General features: G+C 41.8%; 1 protein-coding gene across 1 annotated transcript; it reads right to left on the reverse strand.

The window, feature by feature from the left end:
- Positions 1–797: 797 nt before the first annotated feature.
- LOC127347958 (uncharacterized) lies at positions 798–11,695 on the reverse strand. The gene is made up of 17 exons (XM_051374089.2): positions 9,211–11,695; positions 8,913–9,117; positions 8,257–8,396; positions 8,057–8,136; positions 7,196–7,327; positions 6,997–7,113; positions 6,494–6,586; positions 6,161–6,238; positions 5,903–5,959; positions 4,971–5,631; positions 4,835–4,890; positions 3,778–3,851; positions 3,608–3,690; positions 3,443–3,522; positions 3,119–3,198; positions 2,537–2,582; positions 798–1,891 (listed from the first exon to the last, which is right to left on the reverse strand). The coding sequence occupies exons 1-17, from the start codon at positions 11,600–11,602 to the stop codon at positions 1,091–1,093; spliced, it is 5,175 nt and encodes a 1,724-aa protein (XP_051230049.1). The 5' UTR covers positions 11,603–11,695; the 3' UTR covers positions 798–1,090.
- Between the last annotated feature and the right edge of the window lie 13,490 nt (positions 11,696–25,185).

The following is a 25,185-nucleotide window of genomic DNA, read 5'->3' on the forward strand; positions in this document are numbered from 1 at the left end:
TCAGTTCTACTGCATGTTCACTAAAAGCAACTGCTACTATAATGCTAATCTAAACAAACTGATCTATATTAAGCGATAACGTTCACTGAACGTGTATCAACTGCAGCGCAGAGGTACTTTACAAGTAACATTAAAGTTCAGCTATCGTTGGGAGTCTCTGCAGGAACCTTGCTAATTACTCCCGCAATGCACACAGTGGACGTGATATACCAATGCCGGAATGCCCAGTCAGACCTGGCGATATCCTCATTGTTCCTTTGACTTGACATCCAGTGCATCGGTCAGTTGAGAGACTAGCACCGCCCAGTGTTACAACTGACGGAACAGATTCACAAACATTTCTCCATGTCGAGAGCAAACACTACCCAAAAAATCTTGGTGCATATTAACACAACAAAAACTTCGAAACACGAATTATACACCAATTATATAAGAGACCGTGTGAGATGTGTAGATAGTATCATAGTAGAGTTAGCTCAGTTGCGGTTGATTAACTGTGGTGTGCTTATTTCATGATCTGCTGTAAAAAAAATAGTCATGCATAAAATTGGGTCAGAACAATACTAAACTAGCAAAAACTAGTTGGACCAATGGGATCAACCCACTGTACTGAAGTGGATATAGACTCAACATACAACTGACAAGGAATCTTGTCAGCATGGAAGAAGCAGATACAGAATCAGCTTAAAGCAGCCAGAATATATCAAAGTAGACGTTGCTGCTAACAAAAGCTGCAGCAAACAGGAGAACATAACGGAAAATAATGAACGTTACAGGGAGGTGGAGAAGATTGACAATGGACAAAAATTAGCCATTTTAGCCTGGAACATTTGAATCAAATCAATTATTCCTATGATGTTACATATTGGGGAATCTAAGAAGTATAACAAAACTGCAATGGCAATGACCTATTTGTAGCATACCTTCAACTAATTAAATGGTAGTACAGAACTTCTGTTAAATAGAATGAAAAGCTAACACAGTTTCTGTTACACTTCTGATACCATGTATACAACTAAGTGAGGTCAAAGCCAGGAACTGGGTCATTCTCTGTCCCTAAACCCTGAACTAATCTGAGGCCCTGGGGCTGTCATCTTTCTAATCTATGATGATTGCTTGGGAATCTCCTTCCTCGGTTATCATACGGAGATCTACTTCTTTCCCCATTCCGACAATTCCTATGTACTCTTCCGCCTCTGTCCGCACCTCTTCCTTCGAATCCCGAACTGTTGTGTTTCATGGTGGATGCTCCATCATGATGAGACATCTGAGTTGACGAAGTGGAAGGAGGCCAAGGACTCCACTGAGGAGACGTCTGAGTTGATGAAGTGGAAGGAGGCCAAGGACTCCACCGAGGATAGGTCGGCAATGGTGGAAAAGGATTAAAAGGCACACCAGGTGCAACTTTCCATTTCTTGTCACACTGGATTCCTTCAACTTCTGGAGTTCCCAAGTGCTGGACTATTGCGATTGGAATTCCATATGAAATACTCAAGTTAGGCAAACACCTCTGCTGGCAAAATCCTGGAGCAACTCCACGGTCCAAAGAAGCTTGTGCAGGCTGACGTTCCTGTTGAGGCTCAAACCCTGGAGGCACATCATCATCTGCACCAGCTGTTGAGCTTCCCATAACATGAACATCATTATGACTGATGGTCCAATTCCCATGCAACCTATTTCTAATCAAACTAGTCTGAAGGTCCAATTCTCCATGTCCAGAATAAACTTTCGCAATTTGTAACCAGTCCATTCTATAGTGGCTTTCTGGTTGATAATCCCAACGGCTCTTGCGCTTTCTTCTAGAGGAATATGAATGTGTAGAACAGTTTGCAGGTCCACCCATATGGGGAAGGATCCATTCATCACAGAATTTTCGAGCAATAGAATGAATCTGTTAAAAATTAGCATAAATATTAAGCAGGTCACCTTTACATATTGGGAAAGTTGGATAAAGCCATAGCTATTCATGAACTGCCTATGCATGCAAAACAACAAATTTGACGTTTCTTATTTGAGAACCTTAACGGCTGGGCAAGAGAGCAGGCAAATAGCCACTTTTAGCCAGCAGCAAAGATTTAAAACCAATATTTTTTTTCAAGAAAGGGCAAAGCTTGAGTTTTATTATATTGAAAAGTTGCAGAATTTAAGACTGGGACTGGTAAACCTTACACACTTGTTTCAAAGATTTATTTAAAAAAAAAGACTTAATTGAAGTCAACTAATCTATGCTATTCTTTTTAAGTGGAATTTCCCTCCCAGATTATCTCATTTATCCATTCTATATGGTTGTAACTCACTTGTTCATAAGATTTATTTTTTTCAAAGACTTCATTGATGTCAACAATCTATGCTATTCTTTTAAAGTGGAATTTCTTTCCCAGATTATCTCATTTATCCATTCTATATATAAAATTACAAGAAGATTGGCTATCTTTCATGCATTAGTCCAGGAATCAGCTATCCATTCTAACAAATACAGACAACATGCATATCCAAAGTAGAAGTTGAAAGACATGCATGGTAGCTAGTACATTACATGTCTGTCACTATGCCGGGTCAACTTCAACATCGAGTCCCTGAAGCTGCAACAACAGAAAGTTCAGAAGAAGGTAATTAAATTTTGTGTAAATGAAGCTTCAAAAAGTGCAAAATATAGCTATTAGGGCAATTAAGATTTTTCCCTGGCACATTATCCACCGGCTAAGGCTTAGTAAAAGACTACAGGGTCAAGGGTAACACTGCCAAAAACCTGTAACTACAGATAGCTGTAAATCAAGAACCCACTCATAGAAGCTTTACTTGCATATGGTTCACGCAAGGCGGGATTAGGAAATAGGTGTAACAGGACTTGGGACGAGAGCAATTACAAGGCCATACAACAAGATGTTTCAGGAAACCAGAAAGTTCGATTATCTAACATACAGAAGAAATAACTCAATTACTATCTTCTGGGATAAAACTATGCAGTAGTAGATTCTAGAAAAAGAAGTCTTTACACAAAGCATAGAAAAACATATAACATGAGCAGAAATAGACAAGGGTCCAACCAGATATAAAATTCTTTAATTATATTATTTAATAAAGTAAAATAAAAAGTTGCAAGTTTTAGCAATCTAACCTTTCCATTCCATTAAATCGAGGACCCACATTTATTTTTTCAGCTGTCAGGATTCCCCTCAAAGCTAGAAACTCTAATACCTGCAGGAAGATGCCACTATTCATAAATACAAGGTGATGGATTCATAAAGCTCTATTTCTATAATGCTGTGACAAAAATGTGATTCTCAAAAGAAATGCACAGCAACAAATACAGGTAATGAGACATCACAATGATCACAGTTTCATATGAATATATCAACTGGAAACCTTACAACGGTAATTATTGTTAAAACCATACAGCAGGGTGATTATAGTAATTGATAAAATCAAACCAGTGTCAAACCTTCAGAAGCTTTCGAATTATAGGTCTTCGAAGGAAGTGGTCTCTATTCTGCTTCAATATATTATGAAGCATTTGCAATCCTGTCAGAGAACAGAAAAGAATCAGTTTGATGTTATAAAAGATTATCTTGAATAGAGAAAATTGCAGAAAGGAGGCAAAATATACCATTCATGTTGATGATACCCAAGAGGACGGCTCCTGACTTTGTTTGTAGAAGTGCATCAAGAATCAATGCAAGATCCCTTATACTGAAAGAGATAAAACAGTAGCACATTTAGACAGAATATTAAAAAAAAAACTTGCTAGGCACGCCAACTGGCAATTGCTAACCAAACCTTTTAGATGTGCCTCCAGCATCACCGTCCGCTGCGGTCATAAACAGAAGCCTCAAATATTCATTTATTGAATCCTGTTTAGAAAAACACATTGTTTGGATCACTAGTTAGAACATGTGACAAGGGGGTATAACAGAAACCTTTTTTGCACTACAGAAGGTAGAGCCTTTCAAGTTCAAGCTATGCCTTGCCATCCACATCACCACAGGCAACGAAGAAGCATTTAAAATAAGAAGGTTCAACAAATCTTGGAAGTTCAAACAATCATAAGTATTGTTTTATACAGTATGTACCCCAGCTTTTGTACTGAAGACATGGTGGTACCACTATAGCCTAAAATGTCTGTCATACACTATGTTCTTCAGCATTTGTTCTCCGGAAATGTTAGGCCACCAGGTTATCTAATCTCCTACGCCTACAAACTTCAATCGAACAATACCATACAGGAGTGCTGCATGTATATACATTAAGATAGAGGAAATAGCTTTTTTTTTTTTGATGCCTCTTGATAGAGGAAATAGCTGTCCATGCATGAAAACCATGTATTCTGGTATCATTTTCCCTCTATAGTCTATACCCCTAACAATAGTTGTTCCCAATCATCTCCCTGCTAAAGAAGCCTTGTTCCATGCAAAAGGGGCATTTGGTCTACTGCACATCTACACCAATGAAACTACTTTAAATACTGAACAAATTTCACTCCATACTGAAGTGCTGTAGCACAGAAGAATGAATGAAGCATTGATGATTTCATCTGCATGAAGCAGCAGTTAAGATTAATCTATGCATGCACTGAAGTTGGTAGAGTAAATGTGCAGTGCAGTAACATGTAGATTGGATGTGTTCTCTTCCTTTGATCAGGGGAAACAATGATCTATTCTGAACTTAGTTTACAATTTTATTGTTCTGTGTGCATGGTGGGCTGAGCACAGATACAGTGAAACAGAGGGATGTGTTGTTTTCAATTTATAGCATACTAATTAGAAGTCGCCATAACAAGCCAATATTCAGTCGAATTCAGTACTCCTCACACAATAAAATGGATAAATGTGCATACTTTTCTCCTGCTGATACCTCCATCTTGATCCAGCAGGCTGTTTAGTCTCCCTTCCACTGCAGATACCGGTGAGACATAAGACATCATGAAAACATCATGTCAAGTGGGAAGATACATTTTCACAACAAGGTTTTACCTCCCAGAGTATGCTCAATATTAATAGGACATGGTGGTTTCACATTTCTATGCTGTTTCAGACTGTTTTTCTTCTTAGCATGGGAACCAGGTACTACGCTGCTCCCCAAATCAGAGCTAGGTGTTGATCTATTCACCACATTTGGAGCCAAAAGTTCTTCAACCGTGTTGGGAGTCTTCACCAAAAAATCTAATGGCTGAATGGCATGTACTGGAAACTGCTGCAAAGAACTCTCTATAGTTCGGGAAACATGCACAGGTGTACGAGTGACATCTTCGGCATCCTGTGGGCTCCATGCTTCTATGGAATTATCGGGCTCACTAGTGTCAGATAAGATAGGCGAAGTTTGTTGGTGAGGATCCAAATCTGGGGTTGCAGGTGGGCCATTATTTGAGTCTTCTTGTTGGATGGAGGTTTCATGCTCAGCAATGTTTGGATTTGCGCCATGAGAGTAATATGCATCTCCTAGCATTTCCTGAGCATCCTTGTATGTAATCATGGGTTCAAAATGCTGTGCTTCTGCATCATCTTGGGCAATGATACCAGACCCTGATATGTCTCCGCCAATGTAACCCCGGCATTTGGCAGTGCCGCAAAAACATTTTTGAGGAGCAGCACCAGATACACGGACATAGTTGTAATCAAACGTTAATTCTTCACCCTGTGAGACAACAAATATCCATGACATGCAGCATATAGATAGAGGTGAATACAGGGCAAAAAAGTCTAATAATGCAATAGGAGGACCTTTGATTTGCACTACTACCTCTGTCCATAAAAGGATGTCGCAAGTTAGTCTAAATTCAGGTGTATCTAGACACTAAAGACAAATCACCGGCATCCTTTTATGGACGGAGGGAGTACTTAAGTTATTAAAAGAGTAAATCACCATTTCCTTAAATTAAAAAAAAGGTTCTAACTGATAGCATTACCTTTTTGATGTTCCTCATAGCAAAAATTCCAATGCAAACTTCTCCGTTGACCATCCACTATTTTCACAGAAACAAGGTGAAATAATTTAGTAAACTCACGCTGTCAATAGAATACTATTTCAAGTACCATCACTATTTTGAATTTCTGCAAGTAGCAGATACTAAGTAATGTCAGAGAATATCAGGATATTTGAACCGACAGGGCAAGAAAGAGGGGCAACAATACAAACATGAAAAGCAAATAAACTGGAGTTTCACCTTTTCTGTGCGACAATTAGGACTGCAGCTATGATTGATGAACCGGCCCAAGTTTCCCTTAGTGCAGGCATCTATTACCTGCAAGGATTCAAACAAGGATTTATTTGTATTATGGAATCATGATGAATGACTTGAGAAAAGTGGGTGGAACGTAGGATTGGGTACTTATGTGTGATATCATCTATTAAATACAGGGAGAAGGATATAAAGGGGAATCTAGAATAAGAGAACTGTTAAAGGCTGGAAATGGAGGGTTAACATCTGATACAATAGAAAATAAGAAAAGAGAGTTGGTGGGCAAACTGTAATGACAGGAAGTCAAAAAAGGCATACCTCGCCTCCATTTAGTGTCATGAAGTAGAAATGCTTCTGGCCCTTAGAAGCATAATAGCTTTGACGGGATTCATAAGCCTTTACATCAAGGACCTGAAAGAATGACGTAATGTTGAATCGTTTTCCCTTTGCTAGAATCAAATATGCGGTAGAAAAACGAACAGATTTTTTATTGCTGCTTAATTCAGAAGTAGATCAAAGTTGTATACCTCAACATGAACCTAAACATTACAAATAGCATAAAGCTAACACAAATAAGTCTATAAAAACAGGGTATTAGCAACACATATACCAAAAAAAAGGTCAAGTGGGATCAGCGCAGCCATGGTATCAGCAACACTAGACATGCACTCATGTTGGAGAGTACCACTACCACCAACAGGAATATAGCAACACCACGCATGCAGTCATGCACACAACCCATCCCATAGGACGATCAGCACCAAGAGAAGAAAGGAGGGGAAAATACTAAAATAGAGGAGGTAAGCTGTCTGAACTGGTACCTCTCCAACATATTCAATAAGGAACCGTCCTTCGGATACTTCTTCTTGCAACTGCAATCCATAGCCTTTCTTGCCTGAATGAAACCAGCTAATTTTTGCATAGCTGCGCCTTTGAAACTGTTCCCATATTTAATAAGATCAAAACCAATGTACTAGTACAGAAAGCATACATTAAACAAAGAAAAGGCATAAAAATGACCTGCTGATTAGAACATTGCTCCTCGCATGGACATGTACGTTTCTCGCATTCAATATTGAGCATTCTGTTCAAACAGCCATCTCTACAGCCCATTCGGCCATCTTGAGGAGGCTTGCAGTTGCATACCATGCTCTGATATTATTGAATGGAAAAGAATATAAGATGAAAACGAAACAGGATGGATTTGCACGATGGTCCAAACCCGTAAATCAAGAACAATCAATATATTTGTGCGATGGTTCAAACAGTATAATTAATTAACAACAAATTAGAAGAACTGCAACATGAGAGAAAATGTATTTGTTGGGAAGAGGATGAACTATGGAGCATATTAAACAATTATTATGAATATATAGTACAGCAAAAGGGATAACGGAATTAGGGTACAAAATATTCTTTCTGGTAAATTTATCATTTCCAACTTCCACTATTCATTCATCCTACAAGTAGAGGTAAAAACTATATCTTCTAACCACACTTTTGTGTAGTTAATTTTATGTAACATAGCCATTCCACATCTCTAATTTAGAGTGACTGGTACAAATGTTATCATTTGTATTCACTTTGCCAGCAACTTCCCAGCCAATCTGACAAGTGGAAGTGAGAAGTGGTAATATGTGGAAGCGGATGAAAATTGAATTTAACAAGTGCACGCCACACTCTGTCTCCATTAAGATCGATAAATTGTGAGGTACTGAATCCAATAGAATGACTACGAGAATCTATGCCAGCTTAAGAAGTTAAAAACCACTGTAGAAAGAAAAGTAGATGAATATTACTTTAAAAAACACTGTAACAAGAAAAGTAGGTGAATATTATCAATACAGAAAGAAATTCGTGAATCAGCAGTTCAGCACATACCTCATCAACAGATTGATTCCTCCGGTTACGATGTAGAAATGAGTTTACCCTAGCATGTGTCCAGGATGGTGCTTTAGAAGCTACACAGCAGAAAAGATGCAAAAGAGCATCATAAAAAGTAGATATTATAGATGCACAGTGCACCATATGCGCACAAAGTGTACCAAAGAAAATGAACAAGACATGCAGAAATTCAGAACCTTTTGAGTTCGATCCACCATTGTCAGCTTCATCAGCAGAAGCGTCTGAAAGATCCAGCTCAGCATTGATCTCAGCGTTTGTCTTCTCTTGTGGTATCGAACAATCAGCAAATGCCGTGTCTTGGTTGCCCTTGCAAGTCCTTCACAGTTAAAAGAAAATTATCAGAGGAACAAACCAAACACTGGTATGTGTAGATGTATTAGAGAACCCAAGTCACATAGGAAATAAGTTGTGGCTCCACAGCTGTTTGCACAGGGAACAATCAAGGAGCATTTGCTGAGTAGCTGGACTAGCATCTACTGCCAAGATACTAAGAGTCTAAGATGATACAAAATATAAGTTCTATAGAATTACATGAAGATAGATTATCAAAATGTCAACTTTACACGGCATATAAGAAAGAATGTAGTGTCATGACAATATTTTTGCAGTTAAACTCTTCCGTTTTAGCAAAATTGTCCATTTCATTTCAAGTAGGTGATTCGGGATTAGCATCCAGAAAACAAAAATCTATCCAAGCAGAAAAGAAGACCTAACAAAATAGATTCCTAGCAGAAGTAAAATGATAGACTCTAGTACATGGTTTCTCAATTACATTAGCAGACTGGTGCAACCGTCAAAACTGATCGAAAGGTAAAAGGAAGGAAAACTATACCATCTGGAATTTGTTTTTCCAATGATATCTGCCAAGTCAGTTGGTATGCAGCGCCACTTTTGGCAATCATCACAACATACCCATGCAGCACGTGGTTGTTGAAGCACGGATGCCCCATCTGCTATGCAAGCATAATTTCTAGGTATTCCAGCAGATATAATGGCAGAGTTCTCGACTGAAAATTCAGTAGCTGGACTACGGTTACCTATAGAAATTAAAATGTCAATCTATTGAAGTTGCTTGATACATGATAGTTAAAAAAGATTAAATGACATAATTCAAATAAGAGGAGACCTACTCTGTTTATTATGCATACTGTCATGTTCAAGCACACTGATACCCTGTGAAGCAGAAGTTACGACCTCGAAACAAGAACCGGAATTTGGGGGAGCTGATGAAACAAGTGAATATGAATCATCAGAGAAGGCCCTGAGTTTTGAATTAATTTTGGTGGAACCTCTGTCTTTTATGTTCTTTCCCTTCATTCCATCTTTCTTCTGCAGTTCTTGCTTTCCCACTTTTTTACTTTTTCTCGCTGCATTGGACTTCTCTAAGACTTGCACTTTTCCTTCACCAATATAACCTAATATGGTGTGAGATGGCTTAATGTCTTCATTTCTTGTGTTCTCATCCCCCCTCGCAGTATGGACCCACTGCTCCAAATCTGTTGATGACGAAGCATGATTTTTTCCAGAGTCAGAAGTAGACAAAGAAGATGCATGAAGACCATTTTCGGTCAATGCAGCGGGATATGATGGGTTTGCACGCAGTTTAGCATCATGGTTTGCAGAAGTATTGTTTTCACATGTAGCAGAAGCTACATCCAAAACAGAGTCAGGTGAAAATCCAACACCAGCAATATTCAGAGAAGGTTCGGAAGTTGATTTAGCAAAGTCTCCACAGATGTATGCAGGGCATGTTTCTTGAGTAACACTCTCCAAGCACCTGTTTAACTGCTGCAAGCCAGTCTGGATAGACATACATTGTGCAGTTTCATGAGCATCATCAGAACCATTGACCAATGCATGATGATCCAATCTTGGCAAGTTTCCTGTGTAACCTTCTGAGGAGGCATAAGTACCAGTTGTAACTGAAAAGGTAGGTTGGCCATTCGATTCATCCGATGCAAATCCAATAGCAGACAAGGGAGAGAACTTATTTTTTGAACCTCTTGAACTCCGAGTCCTCCGAATACTTGGCTGCTCTTTCTTCACAGATCTTTTATGTGATCTTTCGTTTTCAAGGGAGATCAGGTGAGAACTAGACGTAGAAGGTTCGCAGTTCTGACCAAAACCTCCTGTTAGCTTCTGTAGACTGCCCCAGGCAGTAGATTTCAGTGGTCTGTTGATGCCACTTCTTAACTTAGTGGTTTTGTTTGGGAACTTAATCACGGTGCTTTCAACTAATGAGCATGGACTCTCTGCCTTCTTAGATTTGAATGCACTATTGCTTCCTTTGTATATTTGGTCATGTTTCTCAAGAATAGGATTCCTTGCTGAGGCAGATCTTCTTGGATTCCTACGCCTGGCGACACTTGATGATTCTGACTTTTGATTCTCCAATTCTCCAACATTACCATTTTGGACAAAGACAACAGAACAAGGTTTGCGAACGACAGATTTACATGCATTGAGCTCTAGTGCCAAACGATTTGGACAACTCAATTCGGCAGCAGAAGAATCCTGATGGCCCAAGCCCCTATTCTTACGACATCCATCCATCCTGGAAAACTGAATCTCGTCTCCAAGAGCCTCCTCCTTCGGAAATCCGCTATCACGTGACAGCGTACCACCTCCCGATGAGAAGCAAGCCACTTTCTTCATGCCTGTTTTGTGATCAGATATTTCACCGACCTCACCAGCCTTGCCATCTAAAGGAACAGCAAGGTTACTCCCAGAAGTTGAAGGAGCTGAACCTTGGTGCGCAGGACTAGAGACCTCAGCTTCAATTTTTGGCAGCAAAACATCCTTTCCCAGCTCACACTTGACATCTTCCTTGAAAAGCATGGAACCCATGTCACGTGGCAGCTGCTGGATATCAAACTTGACTGAATCTGAAAAACTGTCATTATAACCAGCCTGACCCGCGAAACCAGCCTCCTGGCACTGACTCGGTTCTGGTGCCTTGTCCAGCATGTCATAGATGCATCCAGAACTCTCGGACCGAGATCCTCCACCAGAAGGGGCATTGTTCCACAACCCACCATCGGTGACACGGCATGCCACTGGATCACCAGATACTTCACCAGCATGATCTGCATTACCGTCTAAAGGAACATCTGGGCGCCCAGAACCAGAAGGAACCGAAACCTCTGTTTCAGTTTTCGGTACGCATTCACCTTGCCGTTGCAGGTCATGATTATCATCTGCCGTAAATATCACGGAGCAATGCACATCACTGGAGTAGAATGGTTCACCGTTTAGGGCCTGATTCGACAGCCCACCATTGGCAGCATGGCACATGTTCAAATCGGCAGATTCAGCAGCTCCCCCTGATTCCACAAGCGCCTCCTGACCAATCTGACCAATAGCCTCAACAGAGTGTTCCAATTTGACAGCACGGGTGCATCCGGTGTGTTTCTCTTGGTATTCCTCCCTGGAAGAGCCGCCCACTTGACGGGCCGCGGCAGCACCATCCTCCGCTTCCAGGCGCATAAGGGCCTCCTCCCAGGCGCGGTCGGCCTCCTCCATCGCCGCAGGAGGTCAGCAGGGAGCCGCACAGATCGAGCCCATCAAATGCACGGCCCGCCGCCGATCACGCACGCGCCGTCTTCGCCCCCACAGAACCCTAGATGAAATTGCCGAGGCGCCGGAAGAGGAAGGATCAGAAGGAGCGACGGGAACAATCCTACCTACCTACCCCCGAGAGAAACGAAACGAGGAGAGAGAAGGAAACCAACCTTCGACGGGCGCAGGGCGGCGCTGGGCGGCGAATGCCTGCGGGCTGCGGCGGGGCCGGCCGGCGGCGGCCTCCGTCGGCTCTCCGCGGCGGGGCGGCGAGGATGCGCCCGAGCCAGCGGCGGCGGTCGGCGGCGGGTCGGGCAGGCGACGGCGGAGGCGGATAGGGGAATAGGAGAAGGGCAGCCAAGGGAGAAAAAATGAAAAAAAGGGTGCGTGCTTTTGCTGTGGAGTTTTTCGACGGCTGCGAGTTGCGACGCAGGGAGAAGACAGAGTTGGAGATGGTCGGGCCAAATTCTGCAGCTGAAAATGGTTTTGAGTTTTGGCCTGACACGGGCACTCATCATTTATAATCTTTTTTTTTCGCCTGTACTAGTGGACAAAATAATATCCTGTTCACGTCAGAAAAGAATATTCTGTTTATTATACTCGTATTTTTTTCAGGTGAAAGAAAGGCATTGTGTTTTTTGATTATTTTATTTATGTTAAGAAAAACGGATGATGTTGTGGATACAGCTGGGCGTAGCGAGATATGGAATTACATTATGGGTTAGGAGGAGATTAGGTCATTTGTCACCGCTCACGCGAATTGAGAAAAAATGGAATTTTATTGGATTTGGAATATGTTGGAAAGAAGTTATAGGATTGAGTTACAACCTTCCCATGGTGAAGGAGAGTCTGGGAAGAAGCAATCTCGTGGTACGCTGGAGGGGGTGAGTGTAGCGTATGGTGAAGGAGAGTCTGGGAAGAAGCAATCTAGTTGTTGGTGACATCTTCCCAAACCTTGATTTTGATACGAAATTTCTATTTGGTAGCCGACCTTGATCGGAGCTTACAGCGAGGTCACTCCCGCTGTCATGCGATCTCGATCTAGCGATCCTTCTCTATGCGTGGCAACCGAAGGAACAAGACCATACGCTTTCCTCACTCCTTTCATCCTGCTCCTAGCAATCTCACATGAATAAAATACATGGTTGCTCCGCCTGCTTGTTGACCTAGCTCACTTTAGTCATTGTACATAAAAAAAATCCTATTCACAATCCCTAAATACACGTCGGTGAGCATCTACGATCATTGGATGACGGTACAACAATGTATTTGTTCGATGTGTCAATGTGTTGACCAGTCTCCAGCCATGCGCTTTTGTTGGTGACACCTTCCCATATAGATGCATCTGGTTCGGTTTAACCCTTTGAACCCCTAGAACACAACCGCATTTTGGCACCAATAGGGTAATGGACCGACCCGGAAAAAGTTAGGTCCAAGAGGGTCATAACCCTTTTGACCCTAGGATCGAACCGCATCCTGGAAGAACCTCCTCTCATCTTGTATGCATACCACAACGCCACCGTAGATCAGGGCAAGGCATCGGAACGCCACAAGCCCGCAACGCGTGAGAGGCGCGTAGACCGGAGCCCCCAAAATTTGCCGGAGCAGAGCACTCCCAACAGTTGTTCGCCCCTCCCCCTTCTAGCTGCTCCACCACATTTTCTCTCCCCGTCGATCTTCACCAACCCCCTGCAGCTGGAGCAGGGCAAGGTGACGCGGAATGTTGCGAGGCGTAGCCGGGAAGCGTGAAAAGATTGTCAGATGGCACACCGCTTCCCTTCCAAGAGCGCTTCGCTACCCCCGCTATCCCCTGCCTCGAGTAAATCTGTAGATGCATTGCCTTTTTGTGCTTCTCCGGTGTTTTAGTTTTGATGTTTGCCTGCAACTTGTGATATTGAAGATTTTATGTTTTCAAGTGAAATCTTTGCCATCCAGGATTCTTTTTTTAGATGCCCATCGAAGATTTTGTTCTCAAGGCATACAATTGTGCAGCTAGCAGCGAAATAACTAACACAATGATCAAACCATCAACAACTACTAACAGGGGCGAACATGGGGTTACCCGTTGCCCTAGTAGTGTAGGTGCAGGCCGAACCTTTAACCTCACAATTTGCTACAGGTGCAATGGTTCAATAATAGGGACGGACCGTACCACTTGAATCTTGTCTTCCCAGACCTGGATTTTGATATGTGACACACATATGGAAGCCAATCGCGTTGCATCATCGGGGTAGTTATCATTGAACAACAGATCCCTGCTGGTACTCCAACATATAGCAATATTTTGTTTGATTGGGAAAGGCGTTGGGCCTCTGTGCATTTTTTACAAAGGAAATATAGCAATATCAAGAGATATTAAGGGATTTTTTGGTTGCTCGCCTAGTCCTTCCCTGGTTTTGGTGAGCCAAAAAAACACGTGTTGCCTCGACCGCACCAGTTTTCTGCGTGTCACGAGTTTTGTAGCAAACCAAAACTTTGCCCAATGAAAACGCCAGAACAAGGTTGTTTCCATTCAGGCTCTCGCCTATGCACGTGTTGGCAAGTGCGGGAGACGGGGCATTTCGGTATAACTCCCCATTACGCTCCCTCACCGCCCAAAACCACACTCTCTCACTCCATCTGGTGTTGCCCTCCATGGTCAGCGCTCCTCCACCTCCACATCACCCCCCCCCCCGTCGCGGACCTATGTATATCCAGTCGGTGTCACAGGACACCGGGTAAATTTCCGCTAACCATATGCATATGCCCGTAAATTGGTTGGGAGACCCCTAAATATTTTAGATGGGCACCAGAAGAAAAGAAGCCCAGCAAGAGAAGCAGACAGTTGTGTGCACGGCGTGTCTAATCTAACTAACACGTGGCCCATGTATCTAGCAATGGAGGCAACCCATGTTTCCATCAATAAAACTAAGAGGCCTCTAGAATTGATCGATACATCTTGATACTTAACAAGTTTATCATGACTAACACCAAATTTTCCTTTTTCCCTTTTAAGAATTTTTTTATTTAGCTTTATCATGTTCTCTTTCTTTAGTGAATTTAATAATTATTTCATTTTCAGACTTGTCAAGCGTTTTAAGTTTCTCCACAAGAGAAGCTACAGTCTCTTGTTCTTCTTCAAGAGAATCTTTTAGGGAAGCAATTTCAAGAGAGTCTTCTCTCAGCTCTACATTTCTCTTCAAGGAGCTCTTCTATCTCACCTAACCGAAACAAGAGAACCCCAAGATTCTTCTTGTTCTCACCTTGCAAGTTAGAGATGTAAATATCAAATTCAACAATTTACCGTTTCACCTTGAGACTATCATAATCATCCACATCAGTATTCTTATAATTAGGCATGGATGAGATAGAAGGTGATACCTCGAAGGATTTTTCCATGAAGCAATGTTCAATCTTAATGGGAGGATTCTCACTGGGGGATCCAAAGAGTGATGTAGAGGGAGTAGAGGGTAGCAATAGCGGCCATCCCACTAGTAGTTGGTTCATCATCATCATCCCAAGAAGAATTCTCCTCTTGAGTCAATAGCACAATTCTTGATTGCTTCTTGTTGGTGGGGTTCTTCTTATTGTTGTGAAAAGGCTTGTTGTAGGTGACCTTGGTCTCCATAGCCTTGTTCTTTTGAATGAGCTTTCCACCATAAGGGCATTTAGCAATGAAGTGAAACTTGTCATTCCAATTGTATCATGCTCTTGTTCTTGGACCCGATCCCTTGTAACCACTTGAGTTATTTCTTTGATTGTTTTGTTCTTTTGTTTTGGATGGATATTTCCAAAAGGTTCTTGTCGAAAATGCCATGTGGTCATGGAAGTGAAACTTCATGTCTTCGGGACAGCTCATGGTTCTTGGTGTTTCAACCACTTCTTGGTCTTCCGCATCTTCAACCACATTGGAATTCAAAGCAACGTTTGCAACTTTTCCCATACCAATGGCACGGTTAATAGCATCTTGAGCGTTCCTTTCAGCAACCTTGAAAGCTTGCATCTATTGCATCACTTCATTGGAGGTCATTTTTTGATAGTGATACCTCCCTTGGAGACTCTTGATGTCCATAGGTTCATAGGGCATTGATGAGTGCAGAGAGCACACCGTTGGGGAACTCCAAGAGGAAGGTATGGTGAGCAGAGTAGCAAGTTTTCCCTCAGTAAGAAACCAAGGTTTAATCGACCAGTAGGAGAAAGACGTGACTTCTAAAGGTGTTGCTAGCTGACTTGTGGCAGGGCGCACTACCGACGTCAGCAACAATGTGGAACCTGCACACAACACAACCAAAATACTTTGCCCCAACTTACAGTGAGGTTGTAAATCTCACCGGTTTTGCTGAACACAAAGGATTAAATGTATAGTGCAGAAAGAGATATTTGTTTGCAGTGGAATTAAAGAGAACAATGCTTGCAGTAAGTAAACATAACAAGATGATTTTATCAGTGTCGGGGGGATGGCCCCCGGTAGGCCAAGACTATGGCAAATATGCCATGATAAACTATTTGTATACCAGATTAAAGATTAATCCGGATCCTGAAAGTTAAGTTTGAGCTGTGCTAAGTTAGCACAAACCGGTATACCAAGAGGGGTATGCCGGAGTATGAGAAACATAAGAGATCGAGGTATAAATGCAAAGAAGCCTGAGCTCAAAGGTAAAGATATCGGAGATCCTGCATAGGCTCAACTGTAGCATGTCGGCACTCCAGTCAACGATTCCCTCAAGGACCAAAGGACAAGATGAGCGAAGCACTTCAGCTTTAATCGAAGCCCTGACGCCAAAGGAGAAGCTGACGCTAAAAGATACCGGAGGTCATCAGTCCTCTGATTAAAGACATAAGCGTCGTCACTGAAGCCAAAGAAGCTTTATAAAGTAGCTTAGGTCAGCAAAGATACCCCTAGAGTTCCTTCTCTTGTAAGCCTCCTCTCCCCTATATAAGGAGAGGAAGGGCACCCCTGTGCGGGGGGATCGATCCTTGGGCAGTAGGTTTTCACCTTGTAATCCGTACTTCTTCAACCTTTGGCCTTTGGCCAAGTTCTTGAGATCAATACAAGCCTGAGTTCAATCTCTTTCTCCCTCTAATCCTTCCCCTCATCCGGATCCTCAAGCGTACATCTGGTCCCAACTTAAGCCATCCTATGGCATCTGTCTTTTCACCACGACGACAATCAGTGTAAAAGAAAGGACCGGGGTCCATAGTTCACTAGAGGTGTCTCCCCATAAAGATAAATAACATGCTTACTTAAAAAGCGTTTTAAGCGGGTTTCCTTATTTACTTGCGGGTCTCTCGTACAAGATTCTATCAGTTACAGCGGATTCAAGGGATGGAGCCAGATCTACTATCCGCTTGCTGTCCCTAAGCTGATAATTGCGCGAGCCTATTTGTTTTTTTCCGGGGAGGGGTAAGAATGAAGCGGAGGGATACCTGTTTTTTAACCCGGTGTAAGGGTATATTGCCCCTATGTGTGGTTTTGGTAATTAATGACAACCCCTATGGATTAATGTTTTCTGAGAATGAGGAATGCTAAAAGAGAAACTACAAAAGATATTTTGGCAGAAAAAGAAAGAAAAAGACTAGAAAGTCTAGCTCAGGTGTATATAGATGATATACATGTTATGGATGTATTCTTTGTTTGGTCACATAATAAAATTCTTGGGTATTTGTACCAGATTGGTTGGTATGAGATGTCATACAATACAACGCAATACAAGAATACAATGGCCTAAGTGACTGATAAGGAATATGGTAATAATGCACGTCTGGAACATAATAAAGTGTTATTGTGTTTGTCGTTGGCATTCTACCTAGCCCTTAGAATTTATAATAAAGAACTTAATAAATAGTTATTTTGCTCTGGTCAAATGAAAACAATGAGTTGTTCAAATTATGACATTACTCCATGTACGATGGATAAGTTATTATAAATCTTAATGGTAAAACACACATATATAACACTGACGCTAAAATGCCATAAGGCAAATGATTTGAATTCCACTTATTTGTGGAACCGCCATTTAGGTCATGTTAGAGAGGAACGCATGAAGGAACTCCATGCAAATGGATTTTTGGAGTCATTTGATTTTTGAATCGTTTGGAGCTTGCAAATCTTTTCTAAAGAGAATGACTGAAATACCGTTCATAGGCCAAGAGTTGAACGGGCAACTAACTTAGTGGAAACATACATGATGATATATGTGGTTCACTGGGCATAGTTGTGTGCGGAAGATTCTTTTACTTCATGAAAACTTCCAACAATGAATTGAGTATATATATGTGGATATATTCGATAAGGAAGAAGTTTGAAACATTTGAATGGATTCAAAAAATTTCAGCATGAAGTGGAAATCATCGTAATAGAAAAGTCAAATATCTATGATTGGATCATAGTGGAAATATTTGAATTACGAGTTTTAGCGAACATCTAAGAGAGTTATGAAATTGTTCTACAACTCACGTTTCTTGGAGTATCATAGTGATGATGGAGTATCCGAGAGATGTATCCAAACCTTGTTGGATTAATGATGAGATAAAATAATATGACGCCATTATATTTTGTGGATTATGCTTTAGAGACTACCGCTTTTACACTAAATAGAGCATCATCATGATCCGTTGAAATGATACCATACAAGTTATGGCATGGGTATAAACCCTAATAGTCCTTTCTTAAAATTTTGGTATAAGTAAATGAGTTTACAACCAGAACCGGATCAATGTCTCTGTTGTTATCCCATAATTGGGAATTCTTTCCACTATGAAGTAAAAGACAAAAGTGTTTGTTAATGCTACTTGCTTATTTCCAAGAAATTGTTTTCTACCGAAGTATTTGAGTGGGAGGACAATAGAACTTGATAAGGTTTATGAACCTGAGCATAATGATCAGAGTAGCGCAGCATCGGAAATGGTTCCGGAAGCGGCCACGACGATCATGGCTCCCATGACTACAAAGTGTTTTAGCCATGGAGATCCAAGTACATATTAAACCTTGTAAGTATGGTTTACTTTGTGATCAAATAAATTATTTGTGGACAAAGGATTGATTTTGAACAATGATAAACCAACTACAAACAAAGAAGTTATGATGGGCCCTGATAACCCACAAGTATAGGGGATCGCGTGTAACCTTTTCGATAAGTAAGAGTGTCGAACCCAACGAGGAGCTAAAGGTAGGGTAAACATTCTCTCAAGTTCTATGAACCACTGATACAACTCTACGCACACTAAGCGTTTGCAATATCTTGGAAATAAAACTAGAGCGATAACGGGTATGAGAGGTGACTTTGCAGAACAATAAAATACACGGAATAAATGTTAGTGCTGCAGCAATAAAACAAACTAAACTAACAGTACCATGAGTGTGGAAAGGCGGTGGTAATAGTGGTGGCTTTGTCCAATATCAATTAGTGAAGATCTTGGGTTCAATGTCTTCGATGCAATTTTCTATGTAGGAGAGGCTAAATATACATGCTCTCCCTCCGGGATTACAAGTACTATATGATTGGCTTGCTAGCAAACATCCATAAATACTAGCAAGCATTAAGGTTTCCCCAACCATAGCCTTAAGTAAATGGTCCTCTTACTCCCATACATGCAACTATCCGGTTCGCGTCCTTAGGTTTCTGTCACTCCAGCAGAACTTCCCTCTTGTAGTATACAAGTACTACCAACCCTATGGTGCTTGATCCGTGCGCGCACAAATATAATGGGCACCAAGGACGGTAACATATCAACATACAACTCTAATGAACCAAAGAGAAACAACCAATCAATCAAAGAACAAATAAACTATGGCAACATGACATAGATCATAGGATTATAACTTATAGCATCAAACACCATGTTTACATAAGGCGGTACAGAGGTTTGTGAGAGGATGGACCACTGAATACAATGAGGAGTTGGTGATGGAGATGGCGGTGAAGACGTTGGAGGGCTCAGCGAGGAGCGCCGGGAGGCGGAGGCGTGGGCGGCGCCGGCGGCGGCGCGGGGGACTCCTTCCCCGCCGCCGGCATCATGGGGGAGCGCCACCCCTTAGCCTTCTTCTTCCTTGAGTTGGTGCTGGTGTAGATGAGTGTTTCCCCCTCCTTGGCTGCTGGAGGATTTTCGTGACAATGCTTGGGGGCCTCCAAAAATAGGGTTTCCCATCAATATATAGTGTTGGAGATGCAATCTAGGCCATGGGATGGATGCCCCTTTGATCCAAGGGCTCTTGGGTACCTCTAGAACCTTCCTAGGACTCCCCTCTGTCCTTCATGAGCCACACAACTCGTGGCTGGGCCGAAATATCCAGGTATGGAAAGAGTTTGTGTCAAATACGTCACCAACTTTCGGAGTCCCGAGACTGCACGAACCTCCGCAGTAATTCTCCTTTCCCGGATGTATCCGTTGTCTGTTATGGACGAATAAGATGTCCAAATTGTTCGGTTTGAAATTATCTACAACTTTGTAGTTTACGACTTTTCCATTGGACGTCTGTAACACCCCAAATTTCAAAACAAAGAGAAATTGAATTTCCTTTTTCCAAAAATGAGAACCAACAAAAAACTTTTCTTACATAGGGTGCTATGTCTAGTGCTCATACATAATATTTGTGTTTTGCCATGATGTGTGTTATGTTGCTTATGTGATAAACCCTAAAACCCTAAAGTGATCAAGTGAAGATCACCAACCAAATAAAATAAAAGAGAAAGAAATCAAATAAGAAAAAAACCTAAACCCTAACCTTCTCAAAAATCATTTGGATCTATTTTGAGAAACCAAAATAAAAGGAAAAGACATATGTGGGCATGTAGCCCTAATATGTAGATCTTGAACCCTACCTTTATTATTTTTGCTAAATGGTGGTGAACCATTGTGAACCCCACTAAACCCTAAACCTCATCTCTCTTGTCACAAATCTTTGAAAAACCAAAATAAAAAGAGGTGATCTTAAATAAGAAAAAGGCATTTGCAAGCCTATGGCTACTTTTTGCAAATGCTCCAACCTTGAGTGTTAACCTTGGTAGATGTTTTGAAATACATCAATACACTTAACAAAGTACTTACCAACCAATTCAAGTGAGAAACAAAATAAAATCAAACATATGCATAGAGGTATATGTGGCACTTAGCCAAAATATCAAATCTTACCCTAGGCATCCCCATTGCCCCAAAATGGCTTGAACCTTTTACCCAACTCAAAATAACACCAAATAAACCTCACCATTGTCAAAGAGAAGCAAAGAAAAGTAAAAGAATAAAAGTTAGAAATTCACAAACCCTCACATATGGTTTATGCCATTTTTATAAATCTTGACCCTAGACCATTTTGGTCTTCACCATTAATTGGAGTATGTTACTAAACACTTATTACAACTATTGGAACCAAAGAAACACAATTCAAATCAAAATCCAACTCAAATTGTGCTCACATATGATGATGGTCAAATCTGCCAATTATATTCTGGTCACCACTTTGAGCCCCTGCAATTCAATATTTTCAAACTAAACTTTCTCAACTTTTTGCATGTCATCCAAGAGGACAACAAGATGAACAACTTTTGTAAAGACTACCATGCCAAATTCACTTTGGATAAAAATCTATGCTCATGCAAAGTTAGGACTTTTTAATATTTGGAACAATCTCACACTTAGCATTTTTGCCAATCTTTGAATTTGAAAATTCCACCACCACCTCTCATTCTCTCTGATCATTTGCAACTCAACTAAACACCCCATTTTCAAAATTGGTAGCCATTTGAACTCAATCAAATTTGGGCAAAAATTGATGAAATACAAAAAGGGGACAAACAACACTATTTGAAATAGTGTCCTACACTCAACCCTAATGCCCTAAACCACTCTACCCTGTCCCCTTGTCCCCTCTCTCACTCAATGCCCCACAGTAACCCTAAGAGAGGAGGGCTAGCATGCATGTGCATGACCATGCCGGCCATGCCGCACCTCCCCTCCTCTCCACCGTCGATCACCCTGGCCACCTTGTCAAACAACGCCACCAAACCTCCCTACACCACCTAGCATCGCCACTTGTCGAGGAAGACGTCGACAGCTGCCGCACGACGCGCGCCCAGGACGGCCAGACCATGCCGCTGGCGTCACAGCAGTACACGCGCGGACACGCCCTGGACACGCGCAGCACGGCCACCTCGCGCCCGCCCTGGACCCTCTCGCTGCTCGTCGAGCCTCAGCACGCCACCTCAGACGCGCCAGACACGCGCGCGACCACTGCCCTTTCCCGCCGCCGCCGGAGACGATGACACAATCCCGCCGCATCCGCACCAGTACGCGCCCTTGCCCGACCATAGTACACCTCGCCGTACCGCATCATTAATGCTCACCGTACAGCCATGACGTCGCCTACCTCATGCGCACCTTCCTCGCTCCTTCGCCGCTGTGGACCGACGACCTCGCCGTTGACCTCGCCCGCGCCTCACAACACCCCTAGCATCTATAAATAGGGAGCTCCCCGAGCCAAACCAAGCACGCCACCACCTTCTCCTCCCATCTCTGAGCCTCCTCGTCCACTCCTCTCACCCGATTACTCACCGGAGCTGTCCAATCGATCGCCGGAGCCCGCAGCGGACCTGAGATCATCGTCGACGAATTGGAGCACCATCGGCGACGCCACTGGTACCAGCGCACTCGCTGTCGACGACAACCTCGCCTCGCGTCAACGCCACCGCTCGCCGGAGTCCCTGCTCGCCGCCGACCCCCTACCTCCGCCGCTCCAGCAAGCTCCTCCCCTCGACGGAGACGACGAACCTCAGCCGTAGATCGAGCTTCTAATCTAACGGCCACCACTCACGCGTACCGATTCGGTAAGCCTGGCTCGCTGATAGGTGGGGCCTGCTGTCAGCTGGCCCGCAACGTTAGCTAGGCCGGCCCAACTCTTCTTTGCTGCGTTTCAAACTGATTCGGCCCAATTTCTTTCCCGCCAGCCCGTTTAGTCAAATTTGATTTAATTCAATTCAAACAAATTCAATACTGAACCCAACTTTGAAAATTCATAGAATCTGTTTGGCTTGGCCAAATTTAACAAATTGCATAGTGTTAGAAAGCTAGTAAAAATATCTACAACATGCCACTGGTCCCACCCCAAGATCTGTTGTAGAAATAGAATGATAAAAAGAAGAAGGCAGAGACTTTTTCATATTCAAATAATTAGTAAAAATCAACCAAAATAGGTATTTAAGTAATTACAACTCTCATGGCTCACATTTGACTTACACTAATTGTTTCTGCAAGAAAATGGTGTGGTCACTTTGAATGATCATGGCCTAGCTTAATTAAAGGACTATATGGCTATTTCTAGTCAAAGATATTGTCTAAAACTGTTAATAAATCACATGGGAGTTTTTCTCTCACTTAAATCTTGTCATGAACAATTTAAAATGAGGTAGAGACTCTGGTCATTTAGGTCTCATATGAATTGTTGATGATATTAAATCTTTACCATATTAGGATTAAATTGTATGAGGTGCTTCACCTCATTTAAATCATTTTCTTAAATGATGAGTATGAAGAGGTTGACTTAGTCAACCTAGGTCATATATTATTCATGAGAGAAATTAAATCTTAATAAGATAATAAAAGGAAATTATTTCTCTAAGTAATTAAAAGTAACACCTTGATTAGTATGCGAGGAAATTATTTTTCTTAAATAAGAAAACAACACATCTACCCACTTAATAGTAATGTGTGATGCTAGTTTAATTTGTGTAAATTATATGAGGTGTTTCACCTCATTTAAATCTTGTCCCAAGTACCTTCATATGAGGATGAACCCCCGGTCAATTACTCTCACATGAAATACTTGGAGATTTTAAATCATAATAGGCTTGGTTAAATAGTATGAGGTATTTCTACCTCATTTAAATCATTTTCTCAAATGATGATGATGAATGGTTGACTTAGGTCAACATGAATTCATGTGTGATTGTTTGAGAAATTAAATCTTAAAGAAGATTCAATGAGAGGAAATTATTCCTCGAGAACCATATGGAAACTATCATTTACATATGTAATGAGAGGAAATTATTTTTCCTCAAGCCACACCACCAATGCACCCTAATTGTATTAATTGTGTGAATAGAATAGTTTGTGTGAATACATGTGATGTTTAGGATAGCCAATGAATTGCTGGGTGATTGTATCCTCGTATTCGTGTATAGACGCTAGTACCGGAGAATACCAGGAAGAGGAAGGATTCTACCCAGAAGAAGAAGAGCACTTTGATCACCTCAACCACCAAGGCAAGCTATACTCTTGCAAGCTAACACCATTGCAAGTTCTATTGTTGCAAGATAATACTCTTGCAAAGTGCCAAGCTCACCATGAGCAAGGCATTACCCATTTTTCTTTATGTTCCTGATCCTATTTCCCAGTTTTACTTTACAAGCTTTACTTACCTTTGTTTTATCAAAGTACTTTTTGATTCATGATTCATTGGGTGAGTATTGGATTAGTACAAGAGTATCAATGTTAGCCTAGAAGCAAAGCAAATTACTTAGCACCCCTCATACTTAGATGCTAGTGCTAAATTAAAATTGACTACTCTAGATGGGAACTTGTAATTCTGAAATGACTTTGAAAACCTTGGAATGATGAGTCATTCTATTGAAAGATTTTGAAGGTGAATGTGACTTGTGAAAGACATGGTGAACTTTACAAAAACTGATGGTTGGGTTCGGATGCGATACCATTCCAATTTTACAAGTACCCCCACAATACCTGATATGGGTAGGGCTTAACTGGAAGTTTATGTATCTTAGTATGGGTTCCCTCTAAAACAAGCGTCATCGGGGTTATGCCAAGGGCTGCCTCCAAAGAAATACGAAATGATGTGATATGACGTGAATATGAGGTGAATGTCCAGCCCAAGCCCTGTGCAGTTCCCAGGCTGACAGTTTGTCTTCACTGGGAGGCCAAGCTCATGGAGAGAGATGTCTATACTAGGGTATGTAAGTGAAAGGTTATGGTTGGTAGTCCGCACACGGAGTGTGATAAATCAGGGCCAGTTAACCCTGACGGATTATTGCAAATGTTGTGGCACAAGTGTACGACCTCTGCAGAGTGTAGAACTATTCAAATAGCCGCGTCCACGGTTATGGACGGTTGGAAAGGCCATACTGTTCCGTCATCAGACCATTTTCAAAAATGTGACATGTGAAGGGTGACTTGTGATTTGAACTTGAAATGGTGATTTTGATTCGAATCACAACAGAGTTGTGGGAATGACACTAATGTTCCCACTTGAGTTAGTTAGCACATGAAGAATCTTTATTTCAAATACTTGTGAACTAAAATTGGCTTTATGCAAAAGAAACTAGAGCTTAGCATCCCCCTTACTAGAATTGCTAGTACTTACATTAGTATTAGTATGCGAGTACTTTAAAGTACTCACGGCTTTGTCCCTGGCTATTCAAATGGCCAGACTATGAAGAGGAGCAGTAGTATGAAGAGGATGGACAGCAGGACGTCTACGACAACTAGGACTACTCCTGACGTCAAGCGTTGGCCTGTGGACTATAGAGTCCCCTTCTATCTACGCTTCCGCTATGTATCTG

This window comes from Lolium perenne, chromosome 1 (genome assembly GCF_019359855.2).
Source record: "Lolium perenne isolate Kyuss_39 chromosome 1, Kyuss_2.0, whole genome shotgun sequence".
NCBI classification, from domain to species: domain Eukaryota; kingdom Viridiplantae; phylum Streptophyta; class Magnoliopsida; order Poales; family Poaceae; genus Lolium; species Lolium perenne.

Bases quoted from the DNA above. Each gene is read 5' to 3' on its own strand.
- LOC127347958 (XM_051374089.2), bottom strand. From the start codon at position 11,602: ATGGAGGAGGCCGACCGCGCCTGGGAGGAGGCCCTTATGCGCCTGGAA. The intron at 6,587-6,996 runs GTACCAGTTCAG...TCATTCTTTCAG, and splicing joins TTATTGAATATGTTGGAGAG to GTCCTTGATGTAAAGGCTTA. The intron at 1,892-2,536 runs GTAATGTACTAG...AATTTTTAACAG, and splicing joins CCCGGCATAGTGACAGACAT to ATTCATTCTATTGCTCGAAA.